Source organism: Protobothrops mucrosquamatus, unplaced genomic scaffold (assembly GCF_001527695.2).
Source record: "Protobothrops mucrosquamatus isolate PMUCROS unplaced genomic scaffold, P.Mucros_1.0 scaffold63, whole genome shotgun sequence".
Lineage (NCBI taxonomy): Eukaryota > Metazoa > Chordata > Lepidosauria > Squamata > Viperidae > Protobothrops > Protobothrops mucrosquamatus.
In genome coordinates this window covers 640,311-665,957 of record NW_015386442.1, presented here as the reverse complement: position 1 = coordinate 665,957, position 25,647 = coordinate 640,311, and the positions used below count along the sequence as shown (strand labels likewise).

Genomic DNA, 25,647 nt, shown 5'->3' with positions numbered 1-25,647 from the left:
TCTGTTTGTTCTTTTTCCCCAAATAGGACATAGCAAGTCCTCTCATGTACGCTTTCGCCGTATCCCAAACATTTTGAAGTGAAGTATCTTCTTTTTTATTTTCCTTAAAGAAGAAAAGTATTTCTTTTTTAATATATTGCTGAAAATCCTTTTCATTCAATATAGTTTGGTTTAATGTCCATCTTGTTTTCTTTTTTTGGGATCTGGACAGACTTGAACACTGGGCACTATCTAACAAAATGAAATTCAATGGTGAAAAAAGCAAGGTTCTACATTTAGACAAGAAAAGCCAAATGCACAGGTATAGTATAGGAGGTACCTTGCTCAATAGTAGTAACTGTGAGAGGGATCTTAGAGTCCTAGTGGACAATCACATAAATATGAGCCAGCAGTGTGCTGTAGCTGCCAAAAAGACCAACACAGTGCTAGGCTGCATTAACAGAGGGATAGAATCAAGATCACGTGAAGTATTAATACCACTTTACAATGCCTTGGTAAGGCCACACTTGGAATACTGCATTCCGTTTTGGTCACCACGATGTAAAAAAAAGATGTTGAGACTCTAGAAAGAGTACAGAGAAGAGCACACAAAGATGATTAGGGGACTGGAGGCTAAAACATATAAAGAACGGTTGCTGGAATTGGGTATGTCTAGTTTAATGAAGAGAAGGACGAGGGGGGACATGATAGCAGTGTTCCAATATCTCAGGGGCTGCCACAAAGAAGAGGGAGTCAAACTATTTTCCAAGGTGCCTGAAGGCAGGACAAGAAGCAACGGGTGGAAACTAAGCAAGGAGAGAAGCAACCTAGAACTAAGGAGAAATTTCCTGACAGTTAGAACAATTACCCAGTGGAACAACCTGCCTCCAGAAGCGGTGAATGCTCCAACACTGGAAGTTTTTAAGAAGAGACTGGACAGCCATTTGTCCGAAATGGTATAGGGCAGGGGTAGGCAACCTTGGCTCTTTTATGACTCGTGGACTTCAACTCCGAGAATTCCTGAGCCAGCCTGGCTGGCTCAGGAATTCTGGGAGTTGAAGTCCACGAGTCATAAAAGAGCCAAGGTTACTTACCCCTGGTATAGGGTTTCCTGCCTGAGCAGTGGATTGGACTAGATGACCTTCAAGGTCCCTTCCAACTTTACTACTACTACTACTACTACTACTATTATTATTATTATCATCATCATTATTTCCCAGCAATTACATATACAGAACTTTGGTTCAGGTTGAAGTAGACTGGCCTATGGCCTGATGCATAAGAGCTCTTTTATATTCTTATGAATGTATTTAAAAATATGAGTCTACAGCAGATGAGCAATAATATTATTTTCATTTTGTGACTTATTGTTCTTTAGGGGAAAGCCTTATTAAAGCATGAAAATGAAAAAACACTTATCAACATTTTTTACCAATGTATTTTTTACCAATATATGATTTATGTATTACAAAGCACTAAATTTGGTATTCTGCTATCCAAAGCAATTGTATTTACTTCAGCTGAAAAAATAATTACAAGAGTGTATTCATAACCACTTAAATATTAATACAAGCAACATCACCTACTTGGTCAAGTAGTTACATGGAATTGGAACCTTTCTATGCCCAAGGGAACTTTACAGTTTTTATTTGTCCAGAAATCATTTGGCCCTCTGTCTGCTTTGGTTTTAATTGTGGATGGGAAGAATTCCTCTTCAAGTTTTAAATCTGTGACCTCCCTCGAAATTTTTTTGGACTCACAGCTACTGCTATATTCGCAGACAGATGTTATGGTCCTGGGTTCTTTTGTCTCAATTTGGCTGAAATGCCAGTTATCGCCTATCTGGGTGGAAGGTCTAACATTAATTCAAGCGTTTACATGAGGCCGCTTTACAGTGTGCAAAACTACCTAGAAACTATATCATGCAAAATACAGCAGCCCATCTGCTGGTAAATAAAAGCTGTGACAGATGCATTACAGATATACTGCAGGCACTGCACTGGCTTCCAGATTCAAAGGCCAACACTGCCTCCTCGCAGTGAAACTGGTCTAGCCTATGCACTTATCCTGGATATGGATGTTCACTGTTCACCACATATGTGGGAACCCAGTAGAGACTGAGTACATGGTTGCCTCCTGTGGACAACTGTCTACCAAATGTCCAGTTGGCATTGTACTTTGAGTTTTATTTGTATTGTAAATGGTAGTGAATTTGTTCAATGTAATAGTATATACATATGATCAATAAATAAATTTTTACTCAGAGTAGTTTGTTTAGTTGATTTAGGCCATATATTTTTCTAGGACTAAGCCTCACCGAATGCAAATAGAACTTACTACTCACACATAGAAGAGCCATTAGATTCCAGAATTGCAGTGTTAGAATACTTATTTTATGAGACATGTTACATGAAAAATCCCCAATGCAGTGAAACTTTCATGCACTTTGTTATGGAATCTGGTAGTGTAACAAGTTTGTGTTTTGTTCCCCTTCTATCACAAAGGCTGACTGAATCTTTTTCTAATTTTATACACAAGATCTCCCAATGGAGTTCTCAAAACATAAGAAACTATATTTGTTGGTGATGCTCAGAATTACTACATTATTTTCTTGCTATTCAAGGATAATATTTAGCCACAAATACAAACGAGACGTATTTCCTTATTGTTCTAACAATATACTGACATGCTACTAAAGATGGTGACAGCTGAGGAAAACCTCTATTCTACGCCAGAGTTTCCACTGACTGTCATTTCAGGAATGTATCTAGCAATACATGACAACTTGGAATGTCTCCGCCTTCAAGATAACATCAGAACATGCACTGCTTACTACAAGTCCTACTGCTTTGTAACTCTCTTAGAGTTGCCTTTTTATGGTTAATAAAATCAGCAAAGCAGTTATGGTAATAAAGATTTTGAATATTTGAATGCAATGGTATGGCATATATGTAAATAATGCAAAGAAAGTTGTAAACTTTTAAATTAGCAGTTTAGAATTTACATTTCTTGAAATAATTTTGAAGATTCATTTATACTGAACTAGTAAACTAAACTGCTTCCTAAGTTAGTGTTAATGAACACAACTAAACTGTTAACACTATACTGATTATTAATGATGACAGACATGCCATCTTTTGAATTTTCTCTTTCTACATAGTTTTTATATACATTTTCACATATATTCTATATATCTGATGTATAATAATAGAACATGAAGATAATTTAATTTGATCTCTAAACAAAAAAGGATAAAATATGAGCTGTTCTGCCAGAAAACTTTTTCTGCAACAAAACAATATTACATTTCTATAGAAGAAAAATGTATATATACTTGTTTGTCCACCATGATCATACACTATACACTTATTATAATCACAAGAAAACTTTATATTGTGTCTCTTTTTATATAAAAATCAAGATACACATTTGTGCTCTTTTGATGTAACAGTTTACAGTTATCCCTGTTTTTATAGGCCTGCATGAATATCATATGCAAACTGTGGGCATTTTAATGACTGATTCAATTTGTTTGTTATACTGTACTACTTTTCTCAATCATACTAAAATCTTCCATTATGAATATTAAATCAGATTACTTGCTTTTCTTGAACAGCTATTTAATTTTCAAAATGAAATAATTTTGGAGTTAATGTAAATGTTGAAGTGATTGTTGAAGTCGTGACAATGTAGAATTAGGGAGACTTATGATAACTTGTAGTTGCAGCCATTGCAGCGATGCATGTGCTTGGCAACTAGCTCACAGTTACAACATCACAGCATCAAGATTGCCATTTCAAACCTTTATTGCTGGCTTCTGACAAGCAAAGTCAATGGGAACCCAGAAAGAGGTTGTGAATGACAATCATGTGACCACAGGATGCTACAACTATGCAGGATTTGCCTAATGACAGCAACTGGGATCGCTGCAACTGCAGAATTGATAGTCTCAATTACCACCATTAAGCAAGGACTACCAGTATTCTTGCAGATCAACTTAGTCCTACTATATACATACTGAGATGCATTCTTATAGTCCAATGGTGGCGAACCTATGGCACAGGTGCCAGAGGCAGCACTCGGAGCCCTCTCTGTGGGCACATGTGCCATTGCCCCAGCCTCCCCTCCCCCCACGACCCCCTCCTCTCCAGCAGCCCCCCTGAAGGAGAGTCGCCCCTGAGCGTGGCCCACGCGGAGCAGCGCAGCCAAGGACATGGCAGCCAGGTAGCGTAGACAAGACTCTGCCCTCACACCCCATCGTGCACAGTTGATGCTGCAGGGTGCAGGCAGAGGGTGTGGCCGCCATAGCGCTGCTGGACTGCCTGGGCGATCTTTGGCGGGCCCTGGAGGCGGTGAGTGGCCCTGTGGGCAGGTGGGGCGGGGGATGGGGCGGAGGGGGGGCAGGGCAGGGGGTGGAGTGGGACGGGGCCAGTTTTTGGGCACTCGGTCTCTAAAAGGTTCGCCATCACTGTTATAGTCATTTGGCCCATCCAAATATGCATAGACACAAATATTTATTTTTATATTATCTATAGCCATGTTTTTATTGGTTTTAGCTTAGTATAACATATGAACACAGCCACTACACTAAGTAAAGCATGGTTTATAATATAGTCTTTTGAAAGCAGCCAATTCTGACTTCTTCAATGAATGATGGCTTAGGTTAATGTGGGCTTCCAGTTATTCTGTGGTTGTAGAAGCCATGACATTCATCTACTTTATGAAAAGTATCAAACATCTGGGATAGAATAAATCAAATCATGACTGTTAAGACAATAAATTGTTTTAATTAGCAAATTGGGGAGGTCCTTTAAATTATTCAACAGAGAGACCTTTCTGATGTCAGAATCTTACAAAAGGCTGTTATTTTTCCCCCTCAAATAACCTGCTTTTTTACCTTACAACTGTAGTATACTTAAGAGTTCTTGGAACATCCAAACTACCTTGCTGTCTCCATTCCAGTTCATGAAAAAGCAGCCCCGAGTTGTTTGATGAGAGATTGGCACATACAAATTTAATCAATCAATCAATAAAATATAAAAAGCAAAAGGTGCATAATTTGTGACTTCTCAAGTCTTAGTTATGGCATAATAAACATTCCAAACTATGTTTCTGAATTATTTGTATATTACCAAAGAAAAACAATCTTACTGAATACAGTAATAAGTTCATATTCTAAAAATGAGGTTGTACTTTTGCTCAAAAATATAGTTTTAGAACTTAAAATTTAAACATAATTTCTAAAATGCTGGAATGATTTGCAACGCTTTAAAACCAAGGTGTTCATCCAACCCATACTTAAAAATAGTAAACAAAATTGCTGAAATCCTGTGCTAAATGAAAATTAATTCAGTTTCCAATTTCCAATAAAGATTTTGATGGTACTCATTAAAGCAAGGCACACTTTGAGATGGACAGTTTCTAAATGTGATATATATATAAAGTAAAAATAAATAGGGCACTTTTGAAGGTAATTCAAAAGGTTGTATCTATCTCCAGCCTTTTCTGCTGCTATTACTACTATTATATTAAAAATGAAAAATAATCAAATGGCAATGGTAAAAATCTACACTTGACGACATTTATTTTTCTACTAACTACTATACTTATATACAGTATGCCTAAGCCATAAGAATAAAGTTACTCTGGGAATAAACTGCACTATAACAGTCAAAACTAGATTATTCTTCCATAATTTATTTATAATAATGAATGTTAAAATTCTCTTTACAAATATTATATTAGCATTTGGACTTTTATATAATACTTAAGACTACATGATGAAAAACAAAATGTTTTGAAACTCTACTTTTCACCTTTGGAAAAAAATCTGTTATGAAAAAGATATGGCCAATATTTAAAATAATAGCAAACAATTACATGTATGATTTTATGGATACACAAAGAGAGAGCACTCCCAACACTAACTCAGTATTCCTGCTATTTTCTAAACTGCTCAGTTATTCCTATTCTTTCTTATGTAAAACAGAAGTTATTGCAATAAAAGAACTAAGTAATCAATAGGACTTCTGTATAGGATTCTTGATATAGTTAATAGCAGACTTATATACCACTTCACAGTGCTTTACAGCCCTCTCTAAGCGGAGTCAGTTCCCAGAAACTGGGTCCTCATTTTGCCGGCCTCAGAAAGATGTAAGGCTGAGTTAATCTTGAGCCCTGATGCTGTAGTTATCAGACTAAATTGAACTACGTATAAGTTCATATTTAACACAATTTGATATGAAGGCTGTTGATTAGTGATAAGCTTTATTGAGTCTTCTTAGGAGATATTTTATACTAGATATGCTGTAGGGTTAAGAAAATAATTTAACTTTACAGGATATAAAGTTATAACTCTAACTTATATCAGCATAACAGACCAAACATAAAATGATGCTTACTATTTCAAATCAATATAATTTACAAGCAAAATCATTTAGCTTTAATGTTTTTCAAATAGATGCAATTCATCAGTATGCTACCACCATAAAAACAGCCAGCATCTTACTATCTCCTTATATGCATAGGAAACAAATATATCAACTATACAAATTGTTTATTCATTAACATATTCAAAATCTATAAATTTCATGTGAGATGGGCAGCTATATAAATGTAATAAATAAAAACAGAGCTTGATCTGTTAATTCTAGAGCAAGTTATATATACTCTGAATTATTATTTTACTGTTTCATGCCCACTCAAATGTTTCAGACCATTTTTTGAGGTATCACTCTAATTTCTTCCATTTCTACTGACTCACTATTGCTGTGTGAATAGTGTAAGTCACAAATTGGAATGAATATAAGTAAAACTATTATCTATCTTGCCATTGAACATAGTTCATAAATAATGTTAAGCTCCAATAAGGTGTATTTGCTTTTTGCTTAGCAGATGAGCAAACACACTTGAAATAGATAACCATGGATAAGAACAGTGACTTAGAAATGTATGTGAGCAAAGTCTCATGTGGCCTTATGCATAGGGGGCACAGAAAAGCTCAAAAGTGAAAATAATTCATTTACATTTTTCTCAGAATGTAATCTATTGGATATTCATGTCCATCTCTAATCAGAATCTTAGCTGTACTTCCAAACCCAAAACTCTTTTTCAAGAAATAGGTTACAATCATTGCACAATACACTCCCAAAACATTCTTTCTTCTGTAGCTTCCAACCTAGTGACTAGTATAACACAATGCTCTTAAAGAGAACTTCAGTTGGGACAAATGTAATAGTTGTTTTCTAAGCAAGCATTGTAATACATGCCTTTATACCATCAACACTTTGCTTCAAGGCACAATTCACAACATTTTTTACCACTGAATGTGCTAAATAGCTTAAACACATATGCATAAATGGCTATCTCCCTGAATATATGTCTATCTCAATTGCAGTCAGGTATCATTTTCTTACTCATCATATCTTCTATATGCCAGATTATAATTGAGTTTGAAAATAATAAATCACTTATACTTGAATCCCTTACATTCTGAAATCCTTTGACTGAGAAAGTAGTGCTTAACAAAAGTTCATGTGATTTTAAAAAAAAATTAAACAAGGCTAGATCAAGTTAAAATTAGGATGGAAGATTGGCAACTATTCTAGGAAGTCAAAAAACAACCCAAAAGGCAACAGCAAACCAGTTCTATACTGTTGTGAAGGAAATAAATGTACATGTGTGTTTAGTCATGTAGCTAACTGAATGAATCTGCCTTTTGAATGAGGTCTTCTTTATCCCTTTTGCAAGATAGCAGAAATTCTCTCTGTTATGCTAGGCCAATTTCTATAATATAGGTCACCATTGCTTTAATTTAATAATGTATATCATTCATGAAATTTCAAATGTACTGAACTATGCTACCAAAGAATAGCATATAATGCAAAGAGAGAAAAGCTATCAAAAGGCCTGCCAAGCTCATGCCATCGTATCACAAAAGAGAAAAGATTTTTCCACTTTTATTTCCTCTTATGGATTTTAACATAACACAAATTATGTCCATCAGCCTTAAGGTTTGCATACATTTGCCTAATTCTGGAGAATGCTTGAGGAATAAGAATGATATGGGTCTAAGGATTGTAGGGTTTGTTTTAGCCTTCTTCATATTCATGAAACTTTTTTTTCTTCTATCACATAACTAGAGAGTATTTGCAATACTGCCTTCCCCCAACAAGCCCCATGAGTTCCTGTCTTTGGAGGAACTCAAAGAGCTTTGGTAGAAGCCAATGAGTACCTGTTTTGGAGGGAAGATATCTATAACATTTTTACAGCCTGGCATGCCATTTCAGGGATCACAGGTTATAGGTTAAAAAGATATTTTAAACATATCTAGTATCTCAAAAGGGCATGTACCAACACTATTTTAGACCTTATTCAACTCTAAAGTTCTCCGAGTTTGAAGTGCAAAACATAATTTTCTCAATAAAATCCTAACTAGCCAGAAAGGCCAAATATTAAATTCTATTGCTTCTACACAAAAATAAACTCTACAGTGGGCTTTCTCTGATTACCGCGTAAGCAAATAAAGTCTTACTATATGGACAATGAAAACTTCATTACTTAGCTTTAAAACTGAAGTGGCAATCTATAATACTGTTCAATTCATTTTGTAAATAGGAGATATATATTTATTATATACTAATATATACTAATTATATTTAATTAGTATATATATATATATATACACACACACACTAATTAAATTATATCAGAATAGTAGATTTAATTCAAAAGACAAAATCCATTATATATTTTGCACAATACTAAGGGCAAACACATATGTGTTCAACTACCTTGAACCAATTTATCCATGAAAGCTTTCTTCATCCCGGTGTCATCATCAGGAATTTTAAGTATATACTAAATTGAAATCTGTTTCAAAGCTTAATAAAGCATTACTTGTTAGTATACTGCAAAAAGCACTTCTAGTCCCTAAAGATATCCTAATTACTACATCTTTAAGGAACTACCAAGATTACCACCATGCAAAACAAAAATCAAGCTGTCAAAGTAATTACACTTGTTTTTTAAAATATAAACACATATATACACAAAGTGAGTTTATAATGCTGTTATTGCTCCTTGTCTGTTAATAGGATCTACATCAACTCAAGTATCCAACATTATCTAGGGATTGCCACAGTCTTTCCTTATTTGGCTAACATTTGAGATTCCAATCAGACTCCTATAAAACTTAAACGTCCACAAAGCATCCATTTTGAGAACATTTCAGACTCAGTTGATTTCTCATCCTTCCTCAACTGTCATTTTTGGAATCTTGCAAGCAAAATCAATTTAATTTGTACTAATGATTTCATAACTTTCCATAAATAAGAGAAAGGGCTGCAATAATGGGTCGGAGTTCATATTCCATAATGTAGAGCCACCACCAGGAGAAAAAAAACAAGAAGCAACTTTAACAAATTAAGAACAGCATTTAGTACGGATGTGTTTAGGCGTTCTACTCATCTGCAAAACAGCCAGCCATTAAGGACAACCCCTAAATTTTCCCACTCTGGCAATGATAATCATCCCATCACTTCACGAAGTTACCTCCTTCGTGAAAGGACTTGCCTCGTCCTCCTTGCCCTATAAAAAAAGCTCGGGGGAGTTCTCCGTTCTTCCTCTGTCCCCCTCCCCAGAAGAACTAAGTCTCTCTGAAGCCCCAGGGCAGTGAAGGAAAGAAAAGACGACCACCAAACGCTCCTGTTTCTCGGGGGAAAGGCAAGGCCTGGCCTTATCAGCAGGCACAGTTTAGTCAGCAGAACCCAACATCCCTGGGACACAAACAAGGATGTTCACAGCCGGCCTAGCTCCCCACTAAAAGTCGGGAGGCGGGAGAAGGAAGGTAGGTTCCGACGCCGAAGGGCCACAGCCCCTCCTCAAGGCGCCCAAAGGCAAGAGGTTCCGGAAGCGCCCTAGCCAGACTATCCTAAGTGGAAGAAAGAAGCAGGCCTCGAATTTCATCCCGGGCGGCAGAGCCTCCTTCCCAGCAGAAGCTCGTGAAGCCCTGCCCGGAGAAATGGGACAAGGAGACACAGACCTGGTGCAGTGCCGCGAAGCCGTCCACATTCGCGTAGTTGATGTCGGCGCCGCGCTCCAGCAGGCGCAACACTTCCTCGGTGTCGCCGCTCGAACAGGCAGCCAGGAAGACGGCGCTGTCGTCGAACTTCACCTTGGTCTTCTTGCGCTTGACCACGGGCGGCTCCTGATCCGTCTCGGAGCCGATCCAGCGCTTCAGCTGCTCATTCCGCTTCTGCTTGGCGTCCGCCATCTTCATGCCCTAGTCGGGTCTCGTCCCTTTTCTCCCTGCCTTTCGCTTGCTCGCTTGCTTCAGCGGAGCCGCTCCGCACCCAGCAGGAGGCGGAGAAGCTGAGCACCGCCTGTATCCCACAGAACCTCGCGCGGCCGAATGCTCGCTCGTTTGCTCCCCCGCCCCACTCCCAGCGTACCAAAACGCCGCCCTGCGCTGCTGCCCGCGCGCCTATCTCGCGCTCGGCCGGCTAGCGGAGCTAAGAGGAAAGAGAGGGAAAAGTGAAGCGCCCGGCTTCCTTCACATAATCTCGCGATACTTTAGAAGATACGCGGCGGCCGCGGATGAAGTTTACTTTTAACGGAGCATTGGCGATGAGGTCTCGAGTGCAGCTCGCAGAACCTTTTACAGAATGGGAAAACTCGTTGCTCTCGGATAGCAAAGCAGTGGATAGTCTCGAGGTATCTTAAAGATCACCGCGATAAGGCAGACACTTTCGGCTCACTGAACTATGCGACGTTATCTGAGGAAAAAGCTTAGGAACCTTAACCCCGAAAGCATCTCGTTGAATATAAAGGCTCAACAATCCGTGGGATAAGGATATGCTATGAATATAATCATCCGCTTTGTTGTTTCTCTTTTTCTATACAGCTATGTAAAAAGAGACATAAAGCAGGAAGTTTCCTCTGTGGAAAGCTGATGGGACCTTTTTATTTCGCGGGTTTCCTTTTAAAGCAGTGGTTGTGTCTTTTTTCCTCTGACAGCCCGGGGTAAAATGAAGCTTGCTTTTCTATAAAGTTGCCACAATAAATTATCTTATGTATCCTGCGTTTTATTTTAAAAGAAAGTGGCACTCATCATCCCAAAATAAAGGCGGCAATGGATGAACAAATTAACATCACATTTGGAAACAAAGAACAGCCCTGCAGACGATGGAGATGCAATTCTATTTACTACAGGAGGAAATACGTGTGATTGGGGTGCCCACAGTTATCACCACTGTAGTGTTTAAAGTTTGCTGCCTGAAACTGCATATTTTTCAAAAGTCATGTAAGATTAGGTTTTCTTCCTTGTTGGTGTACAAGTCCTTGTTGCTTTAGAAAGTGTTCTTCTCTAAGATATATTAATGTATGGTTATTGCCTTGTATTGTGAAATTAAATTTAAACTTTTAAGATTAAGTCTCCAATCTTTCAGTATGTTGTTTTTGAGAATGTAGCTTATATAAGAAAACAATTTGAAGAGATTAGTCCATAAAAATACCTTGATCAAACTAAAACAGGGTTTTGATTTAATGCAGATCGTATGATTAAATAATTAAGATATTTGAGAGTCATACTGAAAGTAAACATCACGTTGCTTGAAATAAATATACAAATACATTTTCTCTTATTTTAATATTTTTAAAACAAAATCTGCAAAAGTTATCTCAACAAGTCATCCCAAATTTTCCATAGAGTAAAAAATTCTAGCCATTTCTTCAAAACATTTGTTTGAAGAAGATATTTTATTGTATCTGGGTTGTAGAAAATGGGTAAGAAATAAACACATTAAAAAAATAAAACTGTTCACACCGCAGCTGCTTCAGGCAATTGCAAAACCCAAAATAAGTTTCTTGGTACTGGTAGGTGCTGTGTAAATGTAGATGCCTGTCCCAGTACTTCCTGGCAGCTTTCTTGAACTCTTACATAGGCTTCTGGATTTTGAAGCTCCTGGGAGAGACTTAAGGCCTATTAAGCTGGCAATTAAAAAACAAAAGCCCAGTTTACCATCATTCATTTTCTGGACACTGTAATGTGGAAAAATGAAGCTGTTACATTTAAAGTTCAGAACATTGTTAGACAAGAATGAAACAGCCTCTCACCCCTATAAAATAGCACAGCTTTGCTATCTTTCGTTTGTTGAAGGAGAAGTTGGCATCACAACTAGGAAAGATGTGAAAAGAACTGAGGAAGGCAAAGTGCTTAATGGTGAGGGCAAATGGCTTCATGGAAGTTCACTAGTAACCAGAAGGAAGGGGATATGCCTGAATCAGCCTGAAACGTATAATATATATTTAGGCACAATTATTAATGGTCACACAATTTCATCCCCAAGATAAAGGATAAAACAATTTTGTGCAACTGAGGCTATGGACAGAAAAAATACTTTATATTAGTATACTCACTCAGAGAGAGGGGACGAGGGTAATTCCATTCCATGAACAGTAGATGAAAATTAATGTCCGTGTGTCTGGTTCCATACAATAGTATATAAATTTGGAGCATCTTAAGAGAAAGCTATACAATGACATAAAATGCCTCATAGAGATAAATCATTTATTTGTTGTTAGCTAAATTGCAATCTTCATGGCATAAAGCAAATCAAATTTTGATTTGCAGAATTATACCTGTTAAATTTTTTGAATCCAATTTATGTATCTACTTCTCTAAGTATACAATTAAGCAAAATTGTGTTTGGGCACTTTGCTATTTTATACTAACATGTACAACTCAAAGTTCACAGTAGACGCAGTGGTTAGAATGCAGTACTGCAGGCTAATTCTGCTGACTGCCGACTGCCAGCAGTTCAGCAGTTCGATTCTCAACGGCTCAAGGTTGACTCAGCCTTCCATCTTTCTGAGGTCGGTAAAATGGGGATCCAGATTGTTGGGGGCAATATGCTGACTCTGTAAAACTAATTACAGAGGGCTGTGAAACGGTATATAAGTCAGTGCTATTGCTATTCTGTTATAAAATATTTAAGAGAGGTCCATGCACTTCAATAATAGTTAAAGAGAAGAAGACTGGGCTTCAACAATCCTTCGATAACATTTTTTCTGGTTTCAAACATTTTGAGACAAAAACGTAACATTCAGTATATATGTATACTCAGATTTCTGCAATAGTTTCTAATTGGAATGTGCAGATCTTTCAGAGAGGTCTTTGCTTTGATAAAGATTTCAAGGAATGCCTTCCCCCAAACAGCCCTTTGCCTCCTAAAACTGAAACAAAGCAGTCATGTTTCTTTGCTTTACAGTACACTGAGGTTTCTCATACAGTTTTCTCTATGCTATTCCTAAGTGCTGCTTGTATGTGTGTGCTACGCATGTGCAGGAGTTTCTCCTATCTGTTACAAGTGGCAGACAAGATTTATAGGCAGCATGAAGGGCCTCATCAAAGCAAATTGTGTTGCTTCTTTATCTTGATGAGATGCATTGTATTGCCTCTTGGAGAGGCACATTGCATCTTCTTTGCACCATAAAGTGCTACATTGAGGCATATCAAAGTCACCCCACACAACCTATTTTCAAAGTAATGTTGACCATCTTTATAATATTAAAACAGTCCATAGGAATGTTTTATGTATAACATCTATAATCAGTTATAATACATGTAGGAGAAATGTCTTAGAACTGTCATCACTGTTCTGTCCTAAAATAAATCATGTTTAAAAACATCAAGAATAGTACAGTTCTGTTGGTTAAGGGAAAAACAGACTAAGTTGTTGTAAATAATATTAACTAATAAGGATTTCTAAATTTAATGTACAGCAAAATGCATCTTGTTTGACTGTGTCAGTTTTCTGCCCTCAGCCCTTTTTTAGACCCACCTTCAGTTGAAATATCTACTCCACTTTGGCCAAGTGTCAAAAATAGGATATGTGAAGAGGAAAAAAATTCTAACCTTTTTTCCAGTTGTCCTTCATTTCAAGGAGACATTGACTTTGAGGATATAAAGTTATATCAAGACAAAAGCTGTCAATATGAACACAAAAGGAAAGGAAAACTATTTACCCTCGTATAATTTAAAAAGAAGGATTATCTTAGCTATGGAGTAGATGGGGAGATCTTTTATGTCTAATCTTCATTTTTTGAGGGGGATCCTCTTAAATTTGGATATTTTTCCTTTGGAGTAAATACAGTTAAATTCTATCTCACTGATGTCAATGATAGAAAAATAAATTCTAAAAATTAGCATAAATTATGTAACATTACTCAGCATCCAATCAGAATAATTAGTGTATAACCCTACCCCATGGATGATAAGATGATGTGATACACAGGATGAAGCTATTTCTCTTTGGCTGCATGGTGCTCACTTCTATAGCTTAAAAGATGGATCTTTAGTGACAGGATCATAAAGGAAAGATCACTTTACAAGAATATTAAAAAAACCTGCCAAATCACTCTGCCTCATCTTATTCTAAACAAAATTTTCATTTTCTTTCTCAGGTCTGCACTGAGTAATCTTTCCTGAAACTTCCTCATTGATTCTTTGCTAATTCCTTCTCCATTACTAAGCCAGGTCTATATTTCTTCATAGAAACAATCCACAGTCATGCTTTATAAATGATAAAAAAGATATGGGTCTGCCTATAATATTACTTTATTTCCTTTTATTTACCTTTACCTTACATCTCTCTCTCTCTCCTCCCTCTCTCTTTTTCTCTTAATGTCTATTCATCTCATATTTGAGCTAGTACAGTTTTTATTATATCAGCTAAGTGAAAACATGTTTATTACATTCATCAATATATTTTAGCTTATATATATCTTAATTAGCTTTTACATTCAATCTTTATAAACAAATCAATATTCAAATTTAACTTTTAATATTTATACTTCCAAATTTTCTTCAGCCTTATTCTAGCTTTCTTTCCTTGCCAATTCACCTTCCATATCTGTGCTTTTAAATCATCATGTAGATCTCCCTCTATTATTATGTATATTGTTTGAAATAAGAAAGGCCATCCAATCACCATTTTTTTGAAGGGGCTAACAAATCGTCTATTTTTCTCTCTCGGCGTAGTTGTCCTGAAATGTTTATCTTCCCTTCGGTCTGTTCTTCTTGATCCTCAGGTTTCTTCTGGTTTATATAGAAAGTCTTTTCCATTTTCAAAGTTGTCAATCCCTTTTCTGAGTTTTCCATTAACTGTGTTTGTTGATCAGTTGAATCTTCTATCATAGTATTTAATTGCTCCACTTCTATTATATTCTATGTAGTTAATTCTTTGGTTGTAATCAAAGTTGGGGTTCATATATTTAGGCTGACATCTTGTTCTTTTCTGTAGCCTCTTATTTCATCAGTGCTTTAAGAATAGTTTCATGAATTGCTTTCAGCATAAATAAAATCTGTTCCTGATCTTCATCCATGTTCTCTTAATGGTATGAATTAAAACCTTTACAATCAGAGAGTAGAAATGATTTTATCATTCAGTATAGAACACAGCTGGGCTTCTCACAGCTGATTGCCAAGGTTACAAAAGTCTTATCTATGGTCTGGGCTTCAAGCCAAGTCTCTGCTAATCTAAACAATAACAGATTGCAATATCAGGTTTAGCCACAAGATGTTGCCCATACCGTTTAAGTTTTTTTTTTAAGTCCAAGATTTTTATAGTCCTTTTTCCAATTTTACTTCTTTTTTGTAAATAAAAACCCACATCTTCAATAAGGATAGGAAATCTTTTAGTCCTCAAATTTTGGAAAGATAAAAGTTAAAATCAGGTTATTGTTTCAATGTTTTAAACTCCCCTGGATAGTCAGTCACCGCTGTTTTTAGAGGGTGGGATAAAGTTTCCCTTCCCTCTCTCCACAGGGGGAAAATACCTTGGGCATCTTATACAGGTGAAAAAATATTTCAGATTAAAGAGAGGTTCAGATCTCACCCAGTCTCATCCACGCTGCTTTATAGATGCCTGGTAGTAAGTTTGATTTCGGTTGTCTGCAGCCTAGTGACGAGCCATGTTGCTATGGCCGGTCTTTCGTCCGCCGGTTTGGAAGGCTGTGCCAGATCGAATGAAAGGGCTACCGCCCTCCCTACAGGGCAACTTTCGACTCTTTCCAGGGTCCCCCAGTGATGCGAAATCGGATGTGGAAAACGGAGCTCGCCTTCCAAACGTCCGCAGCAGCTGCAGCGGCAAACCAGAAGTCATTGATTTAATATTTTGGCTCACTAGGTATGAAGGTATTACTAATCATAATGTCATACACATATTTAAATATACTCTATATAATGATAGCATTTTCAGACTTGTGTATGAATAAACTGACTAATCTTCTTAGTTAGAAATTGTGTACTTTTAATACTTGTCATGCTTTATTCCTGATATGTTACATTGTGGGATGCCAGTGCAAACCCACAAAGAAAATATCCATCCTGATTAAACGGGTTATTTTGAGGAAAAACCACAATGTGTCATTATTTCATCTAACATGCTATATTGTGTTTGGTGAGATTTATCCTATGTTTTCAGTTACATCTGTGTTATCCACCTCATTTCTATCTACCACCTAGAAATTATGGTTCTATTTGAATATAATTTATAAGAGTTCTAATTTCAAAAATCAAATAAGCTCTCAATAGAACTTGTACTTGATCTACTCTCACCAGGTTTAAACCATATTAGTAAAGGTCTATTTCTCAGTACTAAAGCATATACTTTGCATTCAGATCATCCCATTTAAAAATCTAGAGCATTCAGTTATAAAGATAATAAATATTGGAAATATTTTCTTCTGAGATCTTGAAGTTGTTGAGCTGGATTAAGTAGTCTTAAAAATATTACCTTATCTAGATTCTTCACTTTTCTTATAAAATTTCTACAGCACATTGTCACAATCATGCTGGCTAAGGATCTTAGCATGTTGGCTAGAAATGAAATAAGTTATAGTCTATGCAGTTGGCTGATGCCAGGTAACTAAGGCTACTGGTGGATTTCTGAATTGATATAAAATGCATAGATGTTATTTTTTGTGAATATGTCAAAAATTCACCCAAAATATACCATTATTCCTTTGTCATACTAGCATCTGCATCCTAATTAATTTTATTTAATTAACCTTTTGTGTGCCTTTAACTGGAACTGTATATATAATTGATATATACCAATTATATATGCACATAGATGTGTGTGTATGTGCATACATACATTCATGCAGAGTGCATTCAGAAAGTATTCAGATCCCCTTCACTTTTGTCAATTTTGTTATACTGCAGCCTGATTCTACAGTTGTTGAAATTCATTTTTTCTCATTAATTTACACTCAGTACCCCATGATGACAAAGTGAAAACAGAATTTTAGAAATGTCTGTAAATTTATTAAAAATGAAAAAACTGAAATATCACATTGTCAGAAATATTCAGACCCTTCACTCAATATTTTGTTGAATCACCTTTGGCAGCAATTACATCTCAAGTCTTTTTAGGTCTGACACGACAAGCTTTGCACACCTGGATTGGGGGATTTTCTGCCATTCTTCCTTGCAAAACCTCTCAAGTTCAGTCAGGTTGGATGGTGACCATTGGGAGACAGCCATTTTCAGGTCTCTCCAGAGATGTTCAATAGGGTTCAAGTCAGGGCTCTTGCTGGGCCACTCTAGGACATTCACAGAATTGTCCCTAAGCCACTCCTGTGTTGTCTTGGCTGTGGGCTTAAGATCATTGTCATGTTGGAAAGTGAACCTTTAGCCCAGTCTGAGTTCCTGAGCATTGTGGAACAGGTTTTTATTCAGGATATCCCTGTACTTTGTTCCATTCAGCTTTCCCTCAACTCTGACCAGTCTCCCAGTCCCTGCTGCTGAAAAACACCCCCACAGCATGATGCTGCCACCACTATGCTTCACTGTTGGGATGTTGGGGCAGGTGATGAGCAGTGCCTGGTTTCCTCCAGACATAACATTTAGAATTAAGGCCAAACAGTTTGATCTTGGTTTCATCAGACCAGAGAATCTTGTGCCTCACAGTCTGAGAATTTTTCAGGTGTTTTTTGCAAACTCCAAGCAGGCTTCCATGTGTTTTGCACTGAGAGGCTTCTGTCTAGCCACTCTGCCATAAAGCGCAGATCGTTGGAGGGCTGCAGTGATGGTTGTCCTTCTGAAACTCTGTCCCATCTCCACACAGGATCTCTGAAGCTTAGTCAGAGTGACCATCAGGTAGGTTCTTGGTCACCTCTCTTACTAAGGCCCTTCTCCCGATTGGGGCGACCAGCTCTTAGAAACGTCCTGGTTGTGCCAAACTTCTTCCATTTGAAAATTGTGAAGGCCACTGGGCTCTTAGGAACCTTCAATGCAGCAGGAATTTTATTGTAGCCTTTCCCAGATCTGCACTTTGCAATAATCCTGTCTCTGAGCTCTGCAGGCAGTTCTTTTGATATTATGGCTTTTGCTCTGCTACAGAATGCATTGTCAGCTGTGAGACCTTCTATAGAGAAGTGTGTGCCTTTCCAAATCACGTCCAATCAATTTAATTTACCACAGGTCAACTCCAATCAAGGGGTAGAAACATGTCAGCAACAATCAAGAGAAATTGGAGGCACCTGAGGTAAATTTCAAGTGTTTTTGCAAAGGATCTGAATACTTATGCCAAGCTGATATTTCAGTTTTTTATTTTTTTAATAAATTTATAGACATTTCTAAATTCTGTTTTCACTTTGTTGTTATGAGGTTCTGAGTGTAGATTAATAAGGAAAATAATGAATTCAACTGTAGAATCAGGCTGCAGCATAACAAAACTGACAAAAGTGAAGGGGGTCTGAATACTTTCTGAATGCAGTGTGTGTGTATGTATATATCATATACTAGCTATACCCAGCCACACGTTGCTGTGGCTCAGTCTGGTAAAAGCGTGTGTTACTTTTACGTCCAACAGATGGCGCTGTTTTTCAAAAAAAGCATGTTTTTACCTGTCACAGGTGTGACATCTATATAATATAGGTATATAAAAACACGCGCGTATTCGAATGCAAAATTGTGTCAAAATTTCAAAGCAATCGGTGAAGAACTTTCAGAGATTTAAGATTTTGAACAAACGAACATTTACATTTTTATTTATATAGATATACATACATATCAATTATATATTCACAGGGATTATAGACATAGATGATTTATCTAAAAGATAGCATGATATAGATATAGCATCATATGTTGAAATGTATTTGTCTACAGCAGCAAAGTGTTCAATGCATTCAAATGTAAATCAAAATACCATTGCCCAAATTAAAAATTGGAGCATGGTGATCTCACTGATTTCGACAAGAATTATGCAGCTACACTTTGAATTACAGTGTAGACTTATTGAGATATTTCTAATGCAATTACATGCTGCCTAAGGTGGGTGTATACTTGTAGATGCTGCATAAAAATGAGTCATCATTAGAACTGTAACTTGTATCATAGCAACAGTTTTATAAATTATAAGGCTTTGAACTAGACTAGCAGCAAACAATATTCAGATTTATCAAGCATGCTGACATTTGAGTAGCCCTCTTGAAGGAACTTCTGTCATTTAAAAACTGCTGCAGCAAAAATCTTGCACAAGGTTTGAAACAAAACTGCGTATACAGTTCTTACCTTAAAGTCAAGGCAATTTTATGCTAAAGATTATTAGAAAAATATTCAGTTATACATCTCTTCTAACTAATGTTTAGCACTCAAAACAATACTTCCAGCTTTTCCAGTGCCAGGGTTATAATAATCTTTAGTTCTGAATGAAGATACACTTATTCAAACAGGACCAAGGCACAATTTAGGGGGGGGGGGCTGTCTTCCTGGACAGGCATCTTCTGCTCAAAGAGCAAGTGACCAACGTGGCTAGGATTCATCTGGTATGCCAGTTGTGCTCTTTCTTGATCAAGGACTCCCTTCTCACAATCGCTCAATCACCTTGTGTCTGGACTACTGCTTTGTGCAATTATTATCATACAGTAAGATTACACTTGTAATAATTTTTCTCATACTTGGCTAGTCCATAAATGATTTAGTCTACTGCAGTAGTTGGGTTTATACAGCATAGCAAGGCAATTTATGACTTACATACTATAAATTGTGTGTACCCAGTCATAGAATATTTTCAAAATTCACTCCTTCCATTTTTTCCAATCTGTTATGCTTCCTGACACTTATTGGAAAACATGTGCTTTTATTAACATTTTCATGGACCTCTTTAAATCATTTTTATTGCAATAGGTCCAGTCTATTTCTAGAGCTGCTGCTCATTAGTAACATCCTACTCTTCACTGTGTAACTTGGACATTATATAGATTTTCTACTATAAGACAAATTTGTTCGTTCTTTTGTCAGTATAAAAATAAACTTTTACAAATGATATGATTTTTTTTCTTTTCTCCTTTTAAAGGCACTTAAATGTTTAAACTGTTTATATTCATTGTTTAACTGTTGCGTAGTTTTCCAACTATGTAGCTATTGGGGGAAAAAAACCAGACTGAACTGTATTTATGTACTGCTGCTTTTATGACAGGCTAAAATATAAATTGTTCCTGTTATGATACTGAAGATGTGTGTTAAAATGCATAGTACAATGACAAGCACTCCTTTTATGGAAACCCCCAACTCAGAAAAGAGGGGAAAATATTCTAGAATATTTAATTTTATTTCATAATTATTTTGCTTCCTATAGATTAGTAGAACTTTATTTTCACTTGGGTGTTTAAAATTTCAAGCTTGCTGCATATCTGTTCTTCCTGATAACAGTAGTTAAGAAGAGTCAGCAGCAGTTTCTCAATATTCTTTCTAAATGTTGAGCATTCTTTGAGCATTTAAATGACATAACTACTGGTCTTTAAGTGGAACAGAATGTATAGTGGAATGATGGATAGCTGTGGATTATGGCCTAGAGGCACTATTTTTGTCTCTAGAGTACTTCAAAATAATGGCATCCAAATATAGTGTCAAATCATGATTTTAAAATCATGGTTTTAGGAACATAAGGTTTAGCATTTTGGAGTATGGTAAGGTAAAGTGTATAGGTTTCTGTTAATACATGTTGTTGTTTTTTTAAAAAATCCCCAAATGAAACAAAACAAATGCTTGGTCTTTTGTGGTATCATTGTTATTGCCTAAGCTTCACATAGCCTTGGAGGATTAAATGAATGAATGAATGAAAACATGGAAAAGTGGAAAAGACAATGCTTCTTATTCTTGTTTATTGTGTGATGTTTTCTAGATATATAAGATGGTGGCGGAATTTATAATGTAAAATTCAACTTAGGGTAAAGAAATAAGAGGAAGTGAAGAGGGAAATCATATATAATTCTTTCAGCAAAACTGCTTCCATTTATTTTCAAATTGAATTAATAACATGTTGTATATACTATATGCTTCTTTTTTCTCAGCAAATGGTATGGAAGATAAAGAGAAAGGTACTAATAAATATAACCTGTTAGTGATTCTTTTTTTAAAAAAACTTCCATACCATCTTCACTGAAGTGGTTCTAAATATCAAAAACATAAAATATTTTTTTTGTAGATGCTATCCCACCTTTATTATTTTTATCAATAAGTGAACTCTTCCCCCCCCCCCAAATAACACCCCTGTGAAGTAGAGAGAGCTGGTAGGCTGAGAGAGAATGACTGGCCCCAATTTACCCAGCCAGCTTTCATACCTAAGGTGGCACTAGATTTAACAATCTCCTGATCTAGTGTCTTAACTACTAGACCAGACTGACCCAGTCATCATAAAAGTTATGATCTGTAAGGTTATATTATTTGCCTACACTATGTCTATAACATACTAATACAGTAACCGTTATGGAAAGCTTGCATTAAGTTCAACATTGTTCTAAATTCTGGTTTATTATAATCAAAGTTAGTTGACCATAGGGAGCTACTTGTTTAATAGCACAAAGGTTTATGCTGCGTACCACTGTGGTACAAAATACAGCATTGCTTTTTGGCTGCTAGCCAGAATACAAGTGCATATCAGTTTGGCAATACTTCTACCTTCATACACAAGAATGAAAGCTGTCTTAATTCTAGAACTCAGCTTCAGCAATGGGAGAACATTTGCAAATCATTCTATTAAAGGTTATGTTCAGAAAGAGACGTAAATAGAGACTGGAATGTCATTACTGAGGTTCTCATGGTTAATGTCAGCAGAAGAGCCCCTATATGGAACGACTGCCTTCTTATGTACAGTTTATCTGAGGACAACTGGCAATCTCCATTCCCTAAGGAAGGCCTAATTACTAAGTCTATTACAGAATTTCTAAAGGGTTTGATAGAAACAAATGCAAAGTTTGAATTTTGGTTTAGGCAGAACAAAACCTGGCTATGCATATAAAAAACAAAGGAGCAACAAATTCTTTAAAGCTCTAATCAAGAGTTTAGTTATTTCCTAAATTGTGTCCATATAGTACACTGTATATATCAATCTAGTCACCAGGAGATAAGCTTATCTTGAGAGACACTTTACTGTTTTTATCTCAAGTGACACAGACTACTTCCACAATTTAAGGGACTTAATTCAGTTTGCAAAACCAGTTCTTTACTGCATCATTTGAATGTGATATATAGAGAATTGGATTGATGTGTCAGACTGATGAGAAATGTCATGTACTATACAAAGAAAAAAAAACCCCTGTATTGTGAGGAAAAACCCAGGTAAATCAGCAATATGCTATGTACACATACCATAAATACAACAATAACTCTACAGACTGAAGTTCAGGCCTTGCATCATGTCACAATGAATATTCAGTCATTATTTCATCATTATAATTAGCAGCAGAGATCTGTTTTGGGGATAATATACATTCTATTTATGCAAGACAGCTAAGCATCTCCTCAATGCCATGGTTATGATGAAGTGCTCCCCATCACAATGATGAAGCAAATGTGATGAGATCTCACCCATCAGTTCCACCAACCAGGAGAGCTGAATTTATGGTGTGCATGTGGAGAAGTCTCCTCTAGTTACTTGAACAACTGTCTGAAAAGTTAGAAAAGACATGGTGCAAAGTGACCTCATATCACTGAACCTTTAGAAATTTTTATTTATTTATTTTCCACCTTTATTATTTTTATAAATCACTCAAGGTGGCAAATATACCCAATGTTCCTTTCTCCTATTGCCTCAGCCATTTAGAAATCTCCATAAAAGTTCTTCTTGGAAGCTTGAACAGCCCTATTATATGTATTTTGAAAATGATGGGAAATATTGATTTAAAAAAATGAAAAAAAAACCCGCAGCCTTACAATACTTGCCATTCAAAATCCGCCAAGTAGTTTCATGTATCTCTCTTTCCTGGACATGAATTAAAACAGAATGCAAAAGAAACTAATGACACTTTTAGAGGGGCAACATAAAGATTAGATTCAAAGCATGTATTTTGGTTTTCGATTGCTGTATCATTTGATCTCATGTTTTAATGGTTATGGTTCATGATTTAGTATATCGTGTGAACACCGCCAAATGTAATAAACCATAGTTAAATAAACAATAGCTTAATGTGATGTGTGAACATTAGAGCTAGCATATCTGGGCTGCAAAATTCTGAAGAGTAACTAGATTGCAGCAAAGCACTTGAATTCTGTCTAAGTTTTTGCTGCCATTTAGTGGTTATATGGATTTTCATAGAAACAATAGTTGGGGCAAATATATCCTAGAATTATGATTTAGAAATATTTTTTTCATTTTTGCACAATGCCTACAGTACTTACAGGGCTTTACCAAAAATTGTTTTAAAGAGCTTTCACTCTTCTAGACAAATAGCTCTTCAAAGCTTCATTTTGTCTGTTACAAGAAAGATAATGTTTTCTTTAATACTGTATGTCCTGGTAGTACTTTAAAATGATTGGAAACAAAATTAAAGGTAATATGTTGCCTAGCAACATCGAGAAACAAACATTTTATTGTTTTCTTATAGTTCATCAAGTTGCATACTGTATGCAAGTAAACCAACCCTACTGCAAAGATAAATTAATTGTCCCTCTGAGAACATGTTTTAAGTTTGACTATTGGAATCAAGCCAGTCCTTTTCAAAGCCACCTTAGAGCCATTAATTCCTTATGGAGCAGTAGACTCAGCCAGCTCCCTCAGTTTACCCTCCACGGATAAAACTAATCTGCTTGCTGAGAAAGATTTCATGGCTTTCCTCTTTTGAGTCATCTTTATTAACTATTACCATATGTGGGCTACTTTATTACTGAAGCTACTGGGATCCAGAGTACATTAGCAGATCAGAAGCCCTGCATAAAGTGATGCAAGTACACGAGAGGGCTTGAAGGAAATAGAATAGATTATTATCTGGTACTTGAATTTAAGATCATTCTGTATTTAACAAGGGACAAATTAATATTAATAAATCCTGTGTATATATTTTGCCAAATGGAGGTTTGCTTACAGGCTCAATAATTTGCCATAATTCCCATTAAAAAGAGTATATTATTTCTGTTTTGTTTTGTGAAAAATATTTAACTGATACGTGTACAAGGATCAGGAAATTTCATTCTTTACAGCCCAAATAACCTATATCTGCCTTTCCCAGGACCTTGGAAAGGACTTGGTAGGGAATAAAAATGCCAAATCTAGTCTAAGCATCTGGCTCACTGTGTGATGAACTACAATTTATTAAATTTATATACCTTCCAACTCTTAGCATTGGTTACAGCAGCCTCAGTCTAGACTGAGTGCCCAAAACCTGCCCCCACCCCCACTCTGCCTCCCACCCTGCCTGCTCCGCCCCTACCCGCCCCCTGCTCCGCTCGCCCACAGGGCCCATGCACTGCCTCAATGGCCCGCCGTAGCAGATCACCAAGGCAGCCCTGCAGCGCCATGGCAGCCACGCCCTCCGTCCACACCCTGCAGCATCATCTGCACGCTATGGAGCACAAGGGCGGAGTCTTGTTTCTGCTGCCCGGCTATGTCCTTGGCTGCACTGCTCCATGCAGGCTGTGCCTGGGGGCGACTCTCCTCCAGGGGGGCTGCTGGAGAGGAGGGGGCCACAGCGGGAGGTGGGGCCAGGGTGATGGCACGTATGCCCACAGAGAGGGCTCCGAGTGCCACCTCTGGCACGTGTGCCATAGGTTCGCCACCACTGGTCTAGACCTTTTCAGTTCTTAACTACCTATATATATCAACTCAATTTCTCCTAAAATAATATACTCATCAAGCTTACTGTCTTACCACGAGTGATTGTGAGTACAGGTATGGCTACATCTGTTTCCAAGATTATCTGCCACTGTGTCAAGAATATAATAGAATATGCACTGCACATTTTATTAAACTGCCTATTGTACCAGACTATAGTAATATCTCTCCTTGTTAATCACTTAGGCTACTTTATTGGAGAGAATATGTTATCTTTATTAGAGAACAATTCCACATAAATCTTTAAAAAGGTCCAAGACTTTTATTTAGTCATATAAATATGAGTTGGGTAGATTCTGTAAAATACTTGGAAATCATATTTCTTTTCTATCATGCAAAGCATCTCATTAAACAACATTAAACTGCACAACAGCAAACCATGACTTTTTTCAATTATGTTTGTTGAATAAAACAATGCCTGCAATGACAAAACCACTAAATCATGATTTTTGTCAATTATGATGTATTAACAAACCACAACCGTCAGTTTCATACATAATCCACAAATAAACAGAATGTAACTGAAATAATAAAATATGATAGTTACTTG

General features: G+C 36.7%; 1 protein-coding gene across 1 annotated transcript in view; it reads right to left on the bottom strand.

Annotated features, from left to right (window-relative positions):
• The window catches only part of LOC107284042 (protein phosphatase 1 regulatory subunit 12A-like), a 51,376-nt gene extending 40,983 nt beyond the window's left edge, over window positions 1–10,393 (bottom strand). Inside the window, exon 1 of the mRNA XM_015812041.1 lies at window positions 10,022–10,393. Within this exon, the coding sequence (XP_015667527.1) occupies window positions 10,022–10,258 (237 nt within the window). The 5' untranslated portion in view covers window positions 10,259–10,393. The remainder of the gene's footprint in view (window positions 1–10,021) is intronic.
• Window positions 10,394–25,647: the final 15,254 nt, after the last annotated feature.